The following is a 12,510-nucleotide window of genomic DNA, read 5'->3' on the forward strand; positions in this document are numbered from 1 at the left end:
CTGTGTTACATGCTGGCTAATCCCCTGTCCAAGACGCAGGCCCGGATGCCTCCCACCCTGCACCTGGACCTTAGCAAGCACCATCAGCTAGCACATCCACTTCTGTGTCCCAGCGCAGCATACAGATGTCCATACCGCAGGCCTTTAAACGAAAGCGCAAATACCCAGCCAAACAGGCCATAGCACTAAATGAGCGCCTTTCCAAATTGCTTGCCCTGGAAATGTTGCCATTTAGGCTTGTAGACACCAAGGCTTTCCACATTCTGATGGCCGGTGTGCCGTCCCAACCTTACAACAGCATGTGCCCCGTGCCCTGACCAATGCAGTTATTGGGAAGGTCCACTTAACGACTGACACATGGACAAGTGCTTTTGGCCAGGGACGCTACATTTCCCTGATGGCACACTGGTTAAACATTGTGGAGGCCGGGAGCGAGTCGTACCGTGGGATGGTACAGGTGCTACCAACGCCAAGGGTTGCGGGCCCTACTTCCATCAGGATTTCCGCCACCACCTACATTAGTGGCTGCAACCCCCCCCTTGTCCTTCTCCGCCTCCTCCTCCACTTCCACCTCTGAATTCTCATCTTGCAGCACCAGTCAGCCATCAGTCAGAAGCCTAAAGCAGTGTAGCACTGCAGTGGGGAAGCAGCAACAGGCCGTTCTTAAACGAATTTGCTTAGGTGACAAATAGCACACCGCCGCAGAGCTGTGGCAGGGTATAAGGGACCAGACTGAGCTGTGGCTCTCACCACTCAACCTAGAACCAGGCATGGTTGTGTCCGATAATGGCCATAACTTGGTGGCGGCTTTGCAGCTCGGCAAGCTCACAAACATACAATGCCTAACCCACGTGTTTAACTTAGTGGTTCAGCGGTTTCTCAAACCTACCCCAATTTGCCTGAGCTAATGGTGAAGGTGTGCCATGTGTGTTCCCATTTCCGAAAGTCATCTACAGCTGCCGCCGGTCTGGCAACGCTGCAGCAGCGCTTGCAATTGCCAGATCACCGACTGTTGTGCGACGTGAGCACGCGCTGGAACTACACGTTCCACATGTTGGCCTGGCTTTGTGAGCAGCAGAGGACAGTAGTGGAATACCAGCTGCAACATGGTCATCACCTTTCCAGTCAGCTTCCGCTCTTCACAAGCGACGAGTGGGCATAGATGTCTGACCAGTGTGAGGTTTTACGCAACTTTGAGAAATCAACACAGATGGTGAGCGGCGATGCCGCTATTATCAGCGTAACCATCCCACTTCTGTGTCTACTGAAACGCTCGCTGCTCACAATGAAGGCGGATGCTTTGCATGTGGAAGAGTTGGAAATGGTGGAAGACACAGCAGGGTGATAGCCAGACTACCCTCGGTTCGTCTTCTCAGCGCGAATTGGATGATGATGAGGAGGAGGAGCAGGAGACGGTTCCCTCCGCTACAGAGGGTAGTACCCACAGCAGGTTTATTCCATCTGGTCAGTGTGGATGGGCTAAAGAGGATGAGGAGATTGAGAGTCATCCTCCTGATGAGGACAGCGAAGTCTTGTCTGTTGGGACTCTGGCACACATGGCTGACTTCATGTTAGGTTGCCTTTCCCGTGACCCCCGCTACAAAGAGAACTTCTCATCTCTCACTCCTGTGGTGGAGAGGAGTAGCAAAATGGTGCAATACCAGAAGGTCCTTGTGGAAACATTGCTCCAAAAATTTCCAGCTGACAACGCTGGCGGCAGATTACGTAGTTACTTGGCCAACCGAGAAGGGGAGACTAGGGTAACACACAGCAGTCCCAACAGAGGCAGGGTAACACTCTTCAAAGCCTGGGACAGTTTCATGACGCCCCGCCAGCAACCTCACCCTGATGCGCAGCCTAGTGCCACAAGGAGGGAAAAGTTTTGGAAGATGGTGAAGGAGTACGTAGCAGACCGTGTCAGCGTCTTCAGTGATCCCTCTGTACCTTACAACTATTGGGTGTCCAAACTGGACACATGGCACGAACTGGTGCTCTACGTCTTGGAGGTGCTGGCCTGCCCTGCCGCCAGCGTTTTGTCAGAGCGGGTATTTACTGCTGCTGGGGGCATAATAACTGATAAGCGCATTCGCCTGTCAACTGAAAATGCTGACAGATTGACTCTTATCAAAATGAACAAGGCCTGGATTGCCCCTGACCTATCTACTCCACCAGAGGAAAGCGGCTGAACATAAAGGCACTTTAAATGTGGCTTTTACAGTGTATAGAATACACTGTATTACCATACACCCCTTCCACCACAAAACAGGATATATGGTTCAATCTTTCTTTTCTCGTCCTACTCCTCCATCATATCAACATGCTTATTAGGCTGCCCTCGCTCCTTGTGTTTTAGAGGGTCAGCTCAGCAGCAGGCCCTCACCCATAATGTTTTAAAGGGTCATCAGCAGGCCCTCGCCCATAATGATTTAGATCAGGGGTGCACAACCTGCGGCCCGGGGGCCACATGCGACCCTTGATACCATTCTGTGTGGCCCCCAACCATCTGGTAACAGACATGTATGTCTATGTCTTGTGGCTGCTCACATGTATTTTTCATGTATTTCTCCCATTAGATGGGAGTCCTGGAAGTGTAACTAGACATTAATGCTATATAATGTGTGTTCAATATGCCATAAGTACAATATTTCACTTGTTAATACACCTTTAAATTTTTATTTCGGCCCTCGTCATTGGTTCAGTCTGGCAATGTGGCCCCCAACCAGGAAACGTTGTGCACCCCTGATTTAGATGGTCAGATCAGCAGCAGACCCTCACTCCTAATGATTTAGATGGTCAGATCAGCAGCAGGCCCTCGTCCCCAATGTTTTAGATGGTCAGATTAGCAGCAGGCCCTTGCTCCTAATGTTTTTGAGGGTCACCAGCAGGCCATCAATCATAATTTTTCAAGGGTGTGTATAATGCCTTCCTTTATGTGTAATAAAGGGTGTATTGGAGTGCCGCTTCCTTGTAATTTTCGGCAGCCCTTTCACTTAGTGCATAGTCTTTATGAGTGTAGGAGTCCCACTGCCTGAACAATTGTACCACAATGTGAATGAGGCCCTCCTTTATGTGATATACAGGTTGTATCGGAGCCTCTTCCTTGTAGTTTTTGGCAGCACTTGCACTTTATATACAAGTAAATATACAGGAAAGAATGTTTTTTAACAATTTTTCCTTCGGATTTGTGCGTATTATTGTCAGTCTGTAAAAGTGGCGTACTACTCGGACAACATCGTTCCCAGCAGTGACCTGGGAGTCCAAGATGCATCCAGACATCCTCCCCATGCTGTTCCCGAACCATTTCAGTGGTGTTTTCGTCAATTTCTGACCTTTTCCTATGAACCAGACACCCTCCCCTCTTTAGAGCAGGGGTTGCCTGGTTTAATGTTCGCGTTCTCCCATTGACTTCCATTGTGCTCTGTAGAGCACCCGAGCATCCCAAAGTGTTCTACTCGAGCACCAGAGCACTTTGGTGCTCGATCAACACTAGTAGAGACGTCACATATCAAGGAGCAGTCAGCAGTTTATCTCATAGACATAACAATGGTGTGGAATATAAAATAATATAAAATCCATGTATAACTTGTGACCCACATTTCTCAGTCCTGTACACATCTCTTATACTCACTGTAATTCCTCTATCCTGCAGCCTGGACTGGACAGAACCTCCATCAAGATACTGAAGTGAGGGCCCGATAGACTGTTATCATTCAGGTCAAGTATCTTCAGGGACTGGTTATCCCTTATTCCAGATGCCAACTGGAGACAGGAAATCTCTGGTAAATCATTCTCAGCTAAACTGTAAGAATAAGAAGTTGAGATGTAGGTGAGGCGTCCACAGAGCAATAGTATAAAATCTGTACATGGTATACCTTCTACTTATAACTCCCATTGCAATACATAAGAGATTCTAGGCCACAAAAAGCTCCATCTCAGACAGAAAGTACCCACAGCAGCACTACACTCAAGGCTCCTAATGTATCTCTTTAAGGACTGAATGTCTGAGACAAGATCAGTTACCACAGAAGTGCAAGAAGCAGTGGGCAGAAGGGAGAACATCGCCCACCATGTGATACCATCCCAAAGTGTGTTCTTGGGTGATAGGACAATGAGTTGGGTAGTAACATTTGCATTGGTTCTAGGTTGTATATGGTTAACAGTTTGTCTCGTTCTCTGACATTTCTAAGGAGAACCTATTTCTCCTACTCTTCATCTGATATTACATAAGACTCTTTTTGAGGTTATGATTAAGCTGCAGTTTATCTCATAGACATAACAATGGTGTGGAGCATAAAATAGAATAAAGTCCATGTATAACTTGTGCCCCACATGTCTCAGTCCTGTACACATCTCTTATACTCACTCAAAAAAAAAGGTACTGTGTTAGCCAATAGAAAACGAGTTTAGTGCTCAAAATAAGGGTATTACAGGTTTGAATCTCTTCATGGCAAAACTGGAAAATTACTTTTTGGTATCATTGATGACATCCTAATAATCTGGACCGACTCTGAACATGAACTGATAAAATTTCATGAACAATTCAACAAATTCCATCCCACCATAAACCTGAGCCTCAACTATTCACACACAGAAGTCAGCTTTCTGGACACCACCATAAAACTTCAAGATGGCTCAATACAGACATCCCTGTATCAAACATCTATTGATCAGCCTACATACCTGAAATGGGACAGCTTCCACCCCAAACATACGGTATTAAAAAGTCCATCATCTATTGTCAAGCCATCAGATATAACCAAATCTGTTCCAGCCCATCAGACAGGGATGAGCATTTACAATATCTGAAAAAGGAAATTTTTACACCAGGGCTATCATCCTGCTTCAAATGAAGATCAGATCACAAGAGCCACTAAGATCCCCAGAAGTCTACTTCTCCAATACAATGAAAAGAAACAGAACCAGTGCGTACCTCTGGTTGTGACCTACAACCTACAACTAGAGGTACTGAGGAAAACTGCCAAAAACATAATGTCTAGTGTTGAGCGAACTTGTGTTTTAAGTTCGGCATCTAAAGTTTGGGTTCGGGTTATCGAAGTATCCCGTTATGGATTCCGCTACCATGGACCATAACGGAATTTAGAATCCATAACGAGATACTTCAATAACCTAAACTCGAACTTTAGATGCCAAACTTAAAACACAAGTTCGCTCAACACTAATCATGTCCTACATAAGGTTGATCGACTAAAAACAATCTTCCCAGATCCCCCCTTACTAGCTTACTGACAACCTCCAAATCTAAGTAATATTCTGATCAGATCAAGTTCAAGGCCATGTACCACAGAAAAAGGAACCCATCCCTGTAATATAAGAGGATGCAAAACCTGTTCCCATATAATGACAACAGATAAGATCTGGATCCTCAACACACAGCAGGACTATAAGATCCCTGGGACATTCACACGTCCAACATCTGTTGGAGGCCTCTACGTTGGAGAAACAGGGCAGAAACTCAATGCAAGGATGAGGTCCCACCGCCACACAATTAAAGAGAAGAAGCTACACTTTCCTGTGGCTAAGCATTTCTGTAGCCCAGGACACAATGAAGAACACATAAAAGTTCTCATATTAAAAGATAACTTCAAATCCCAAAGAGCTAGAAGAATTTGGGAATACAAATTTATAACACTGCTTGACACTTTGAATACTGGACAAAATTTGTCCCTGGGATTTATGACACACTACAAGAGCTAAAGAGTCTTCTATAGACATAGTCAGGGCACCAGGTCTCTGAGATAACATCAATTTAGAGACCATAAAACTTCCACACCCCTTATCTGCAAGATAATTAAGGACTCGTTCTCAAGATCTTTGATATGTTGTTCTGTTATTTTTGAAATGTCCATTCATTCCCCCATGTCTGTTCTTATTGAATATACTGCTGTTTCTTCACATATTCTTGTAGTACGCCTGATGAAGGGACTGGTGATGTCTCGAAAGCTCGCTATGTAACATCATTACTTCTATTTTTTAGCCAATTAAAAAGGTATCAAACCTGCAAGACTCGGATTTTGTTATGGAACTCTGCCTGAGGAGGTGGTGATGGTGAGTTCACTAAAAGAGTTCAGGAGGGGCCTGGATGTATTTCTGGAGTGTAATAATATTACAGGCTATAGCTACTAGAGAGAGATCGTTGATCCAGGGAGTTATTCCGAATGCCTGATTGGAGTCGGGAAGGAAATTTTTCCCCTAAAGTGGGGAAAATTGGCTTCTACATCACAGTTGTTTTTTTTGCCTTCCTCTGGATCAACTTGCAAGCTAACAGGCTGAACTGGATGGACAGAGGGCTTTTTTCAGCCTTATAAACGATGTTCCTATGTTATTAGTAGAGACGTCACATATCAAGGAGCAGTCAGCAGTTTATCTTATAGACATAACAATGGTGTGGAGCATAAAATAGAATACAATCCATGTATAACTTGTGCCCCACATGTCTCAGTCCTGTACACGTCTCTTATACTCACTGTAATTCCTCTATCCTGCAGGCCGGACTAGACAGAGCTTCCATCAATTCACTGAAGTGAGGACCAGACAAAAGGTTACCAGACAGAGTAAGAATCTTCAGGGACTGGTTATTCTTTATTACAGATGCTAACGGGATGCAGGAAGTGTCTGGTAGTTTATTATCACCCAAACTGTAAGAATAAGAAGATGAGATGTGGGCGAGGAGTCCACAGAGAGTTTGTATAAAATCTGTAGATTGTGGATGTAGAGCGAAAATGTCCCTGGCTGTTAGTAACAGGGTCTCACCCACAGGGCGGTCCAACGGGTCTGGACCTCGCTAGAAGCAGCGCCGGTGGAACAAGGGAACCAATGGTTCCCTGCCCTGCCATTACCAGTGCCATGACGTCATTTCAGCACCTGCAATGTTCCACAGGAGCAGACCCGCCAGAAGAGCCAGGTCTGCATCGTGGGATCGCACTGGGACAGGTGAGTAGAAACTTCCCTCCCCTTCTCTCCATGTGCCCTAACCCCAATACTGGCTCCTGACCGTAATACTGACCCCCTAATTCTATGCTTGACCCTAACCATAATACGGGTACTCAACCCTTATACTGGACCCTAATACTGACCTGTAATACTGAACCTAACACTGACCCTTAACCACTTAACATCTGAGCCATTTGCCCCCTTCCTGACCAGGCCTAATTTTGCAAATCTGACATATCTCACTTTATGTGGTAATAACTTTGGAACACTTTTACTTATCCAAGTCATTCAGAGACTGTTTTCTCGTGACACATTGTACTTCATGATAGTCATAAATTTGAGTCAATATATTTCACCTTTATTTATGAAAAAATCCCAAATTTACCAAAGATTTAGAAAAATTTGCAATTTTTAAAATTTCTATTTCTCTGCTTTTAAAACAGAAAGTGATACCTCATAAAATATTTATTACTTAACATTCCCCATATGTCTACTTCATGTTGGCATAATTTTGGAAATGTAATTTTTTTTTAGGACCTTAGAAGGCTTAGAATTTTAGAAGCAATTCTTAAAATTTTTAAGAAAATTGCCAAAACCCACTTTTAAGGACCAGTTCAGGTCTGAAGTCACTTTGTGGGGCCTACATAGTGGATACCCCCATAAATGACTCCATTGTAAAAACTACACCCCTTAAGTTACTTAAAACTGATTTTACAAACTTTGTTAACCCTTTAGGCGTTCCACAAGAATTAAAGGAAAATGGAGATCAAGTTTTTAAATTTCCCTTTTTGGGCAGATTTTCCATTTTAATCAATTTTTTCCTTTAACACATCGAGGGTTAACAGCCAAACAAAACTCAATATTTATTACCCTGATTCTGCGGTTTACAGAAACACCCCACATGTGGTCGTAAACGGATGTAAGGGCACACGGCAGGGCGCAAAAGGAAAGGAGCACCACATGGTTTTTGGAAGGCAGATTTTGCTGAACTGGTTTTTAGATGCCATGTCCCATTTGAAGCCTCCCTGATGCACCCTTACAGTAGAAACTCACAAAAATTTACCCCATTTTGGAAACTAGGGGATAAGGTGCCAGTTTTATTTATTTTTTTATCATTCATTATAACACTTTATGGGGCAAGGTGACAAAAAAATTGGTTGTTTTAGCACAGTTTTTATTTATTTATTTTTACAGCGTACACCTGAGGGTCATGTGACATTTTTATAGAGCAGATCGTTACGGACGTGGCGATACCTAATATGTATACTTTTTCTTATTTATTTAAGTTTTACACAATAATAGCATTTTTGAAACAAAAAAATGATGTTTTAATGTGTCCATGTTCTGAGAGCAATATTTTTTTTAATTTTTTGTGGGACATACGCCTTTTTGATCACTTGGTGTTGCACTTTTTGTGATGTTAGGTGACAAAAATTGCTTTTTTTGACACAGTTTTTATTTTTTATGGTGTTTATTGGACTGGGTGGATCATGTGATATATTTATAGAGCCGACCATCATGGACGCGGCAATATCAAATATGTCTATTTTATTTTTTCTATTTTTAACATTTTTTTTAAGGCAGGGATCTAGAAGGCAGGGACACCTGGGAACTGTCCCTGTCTTCTGTAAGGCCTCTTTCACACGGGCGTCATGTTTTTTGCCCGGATAAGAGGCGGGTGCGTTGCGGGAAAATGCGCAATTTTCCCGCGCGAGTGCAAAACATTGTCATGCGTTTTGCACTCGCGTGAGAAAAATCGCGTATGTTTGGTACCCAAACCCGAACTTCTTCACAGAAGTTCGGGCTTGGGATTGATGTTCTGAAGATTGTATTATTTTCCCTTATAACATGGTTATAAAGGAAAATAATAGCTTTCTGACTACAGAATACATAGTATAATAGTGCTGGAAGGGTTAAAAAAAAAAAAAAAAAAAAAAGTTAACTCACCTTATCCTCTTGTTCGCGTAGTTCGTTCCCGGTCTGTTCTTTGCTAGCTGTGGGCTTGGGCTAAAGGACCTTTGATGACGTCAGATCACATGCTCCAATCACATGGTCCATCACCATGGTGATGGAGCATGTGATCTGACATCACCACAGGTCATTCAGCCCACAGCTAAAGAACAGACCGACCGGGATCTACGCGACCAAGAGGACAAGGTGAGTTAACTTTTTAATTTTTTTTAACCGTTCCAGCACTATTATACTAAGCATTCTGTATTCAGAATGCTATTATTTTCCCTTATAACCATGTTATAAGGGAAAATAATACAGTAAATAGACTGTCACCTAGAACCCATGCGTGAAAATCGCACCGCATCCGCACTTGCTTGCGGATGCATGCGATTTTCACGCAACCCCATTCATTTCTATGGGGCCTGCGTTACGAGAAAAACGCACAAAGAGGAGCATGCTGCGATTTTCACGCAACGCACAAGTGATGCGTGAAAATCACCGCTCGTGTGCACAGCCCCATAGAAATGAATGGGTCAGGATTCAGTGCGGGTGCAATGCGTTCACCGCACGCATCGCACCCGCACGGAAAACTCGCCCGTGTGAAAGGGGCCTAAGGGTTGCCCTGCTGTCACTGACAGCTGGAAATCTGCTCTGCAGCTGCACGATTAGTGTGCAGCTGCGATCTCTGAATGGACGTTCAGAAACGTCCATTCCAAAATAGAAAACCACATCCCGGACGTTTATAGGCAACGTGCGGACAGGGGTGGTTAACCATAACACTGACCCTGATACTGATACTGGCTCCTAACCCTAATGCTCACCCCAACCCTAATACTGACTCTTAGGTATAATACTGACCTTTAACGATAACACTGACCCTAATACCAATAGGGACCCTAATCCTGTACACACTGCATCTATTATACCTCGTACCTCACATATCAGTACACTGCTGTATATACTATATATCTGTACACTGCATCTATTATACCTCGTACCTCACGTATCAGTACACTGCTATATATATTATATACCTATACACACTGCATCTATTATACCTCGTACCTCACATATCAGTACACTGCTGTATATAATATATATCTGTACACACTGCATCTAATATACCTCATACCTCACATATCAGTACACTGCTGGATATACTATATATCTGTACACTGCATCTATTATACCTCGTACCTCACATATCGGTGCACTGCTATATATATTATATACCTGTACACACTGCATCTATTATACCTCGTAACTCACGTATCAGTACACTGCTGTATATTCTATATATCTGTACACACTATATCTATTATACCTCATACCTCACATATCAGTACACTGCTGGATATACTATATATCTGTACACACTGCATCTATTATACCTCGTACTTCACATATCAGTACACTGCTGTATATACTATACATCTGTACACACTACATCTATTATACGGTATAATAGAGGCAGTGTGTATAGGTATATAATATATATAGCAGTGTACCGATATGTGAGGTACGAGGTATAATAGATGCAGTGTGTACAGATATATAGTATATACAGCAGTGCACCGAAATGTGAGGTGCGAGGTATAATAGATGCAGTGTGTACAGGTATATACTATATACAGCAGGGTACTGATATGTGAGGTATGAGGTATAATATATGCAATGTGTACAGGTATATAGAATATATAGCAGTGTCCTGATATGTGAAGTATGAGGTATAATACAAACCGGATTCCCAAAAAGTTGGGACACTATACAAATCGTGAATAAAAACTGAATGCAATGATGTGGAGGTGCCAACTTCTAATATTTTATTCAGAATAGAACATAAATCACGGAACAAAAGTTTAAACTGAGAAAATGTACAATTTTAAGGGAAAAATATGTTGAATTAGAATTTCATGGTGTCAACAAATCCCCAAAAAGTTGGGACAAGGCCATTTTCACCACTGTGTGGCATCTCCCCTTCTTCTTACAACACTCATCAGACGTCTGGGGACCGAGGAGACCAGTTTCTCAAGTTTAGAAATAGGAATGCTCTCCCATTCTTGTCTAATACAGGCCTCTAACTGTTCAATCGTCTTGGGCCTTCTTTGTTGCACCTTCCTCTTTATGATGCGCCAAATGTTCTCTATAGGTGAAAGATCTGGACTGCAGACTGGCCATTTCAGTCCCCGGATCCTTCTCCTACGCAGCCATGATGTTGTGATTGATGCAGAATGTGGTCTGGCATTATCTTGTTGAAAAATGCAGGGTCTTCCCTGAAAGAGATGACGTCTGGATGGGAGCATATGTTGTTCTAGAACCTGAATATATTTTTCTGCATTGATGGTGCCTTTCCAGACATGCAAGCTGCCCATGCCACACGCACTCATGCAACCCCATACCATCAGAGATGCAGGCTTCTGAACTGAGTGTTGATAATAACTTGGGTTGTCCTTGTCCTCTTTGGTCCGGATGACATGGCGTCCCAGATTTCCAAAAAGAACTTCGAATCGTGACTCGTCTGACCACAGAACAGTCTTCCATTTTGCCACACTCCATTTTAAATGATCCCAGGCCCAGTGAAAACGCCTGAGCTTGTGGATCTTGCTTAGAAATGGCTTCTTCTTTGCACTGTAGAGTTTCAGCTGGCAACGGCGGATGGCACGGTGGATTGTGTTCACTGACAATGGTTTCTGGAAGTATTCCTGAGCCCATTCTGTGATTTCCTTTACAGTAGCATTCCTGTTTGTGGTGCAGTGTCGTTTAAGGGCCCGGAGATCACGGGCATCCAGTATGGTTTTACGGCCTTGACCCTTACGCACAGAGATTGTTCCAGATTCTCTGAATCTTCGGATGATGTTATGCACAGTTGATGATGATAGATGCAAAGTCTTTGCAATTTTTCGCTGGGTAACACCTTTCTGATATTGCTCCACTATCTTTCTGCGCAACATTGTGGGAATTGGTGATTCTCTACCCATCTTGGCTTCTGAGAGACACTGCCACTCTGAGAAGCTCTTTTTATAACCAATCATGTTGCCAATTGACCTAATTAGTGTTAATTGGTCTTCCAGCTCTTCGTTATGCTCAAATTTACTTTTTCCAGCCTCTTATTGCTACTTGTCCCAACTTTTTGGGGATTTGTTGACATAGTGAAAATTTGAATCAACGTATTTTTCCTTTAAAATGATACATTTACTCGGATTAAACGTTTGATCTGTCATCTACGTTCTATTACAAATAAAATATTGACATTTGCCATCTCCACATCATTGCATTCAGTTTTTATTCATAATTTGTTTAGTGTCCCAACTTTTTTGGAATCCGGTTTGTAGATGCAGTGTGTACAGATATATAGTATACACAGCAGTGAACTGATATGTGAGGTATGAGGTATAATAAATGCAGTGTGTACAGATGTACAGTATATACAGCAGTATACTGATATGTGAGGTATGAGGTATAATAGAGGCATTGTCTATAGCTACATAGTATATACAGCACTGTACTGATATGTGAGGTATGAGGTATAATAGAGGCATTGTCTATAGCTACATAGTATATACAGCACTGTACTGATATGTGAGGTATGAGGTATAATAGAGGCAT

At 43.0% G+C, this 12,510-nt stretch overlaps 1 protein-coding gene across 1 annotated transcript in view; it reads right to left on the minus strand.

Moving 5' to 3' along the window:
* The window catches only part of LOC122933022 (NACHT, LRR and PYD domains-containing protein 3-like), a 94,169-nt gene that overhangs the window by 28,623 nt on the left and 53,036 nt on the right, over nt 1-12,510 (minus strand). The window contains exons 9-10 of the mRNA XM_044287753.1: nt 6,486-6,656; nt 3,629-3,799 (exon numbers count right to left, since the gene is read on the minus strand). Coding sequence (XP_044143688.1) covers nt 3,629-3,799; nt 6,486-6,656 — 342 coding nt within the window. The remainder of the gene's footprint in view (nt 1-3,628; nt 3,800-6,485; nt 6,657-12,510) is intronic.

The sequence above is a fragment of the Bufo gargarizans genome, chromosome 3 (genome assembly GCF_014858855.1).
Source record: "Bufo gargarizans isolate SCDJY-AF-19 chromosome 3, ASM1485885v1, whole genome shotgun sequence".
NCBI lineage: Eukaryota > Metazoa > Chordata > Amphibia > Anura > Bufonidae > Bufo > Bufo gargarizans.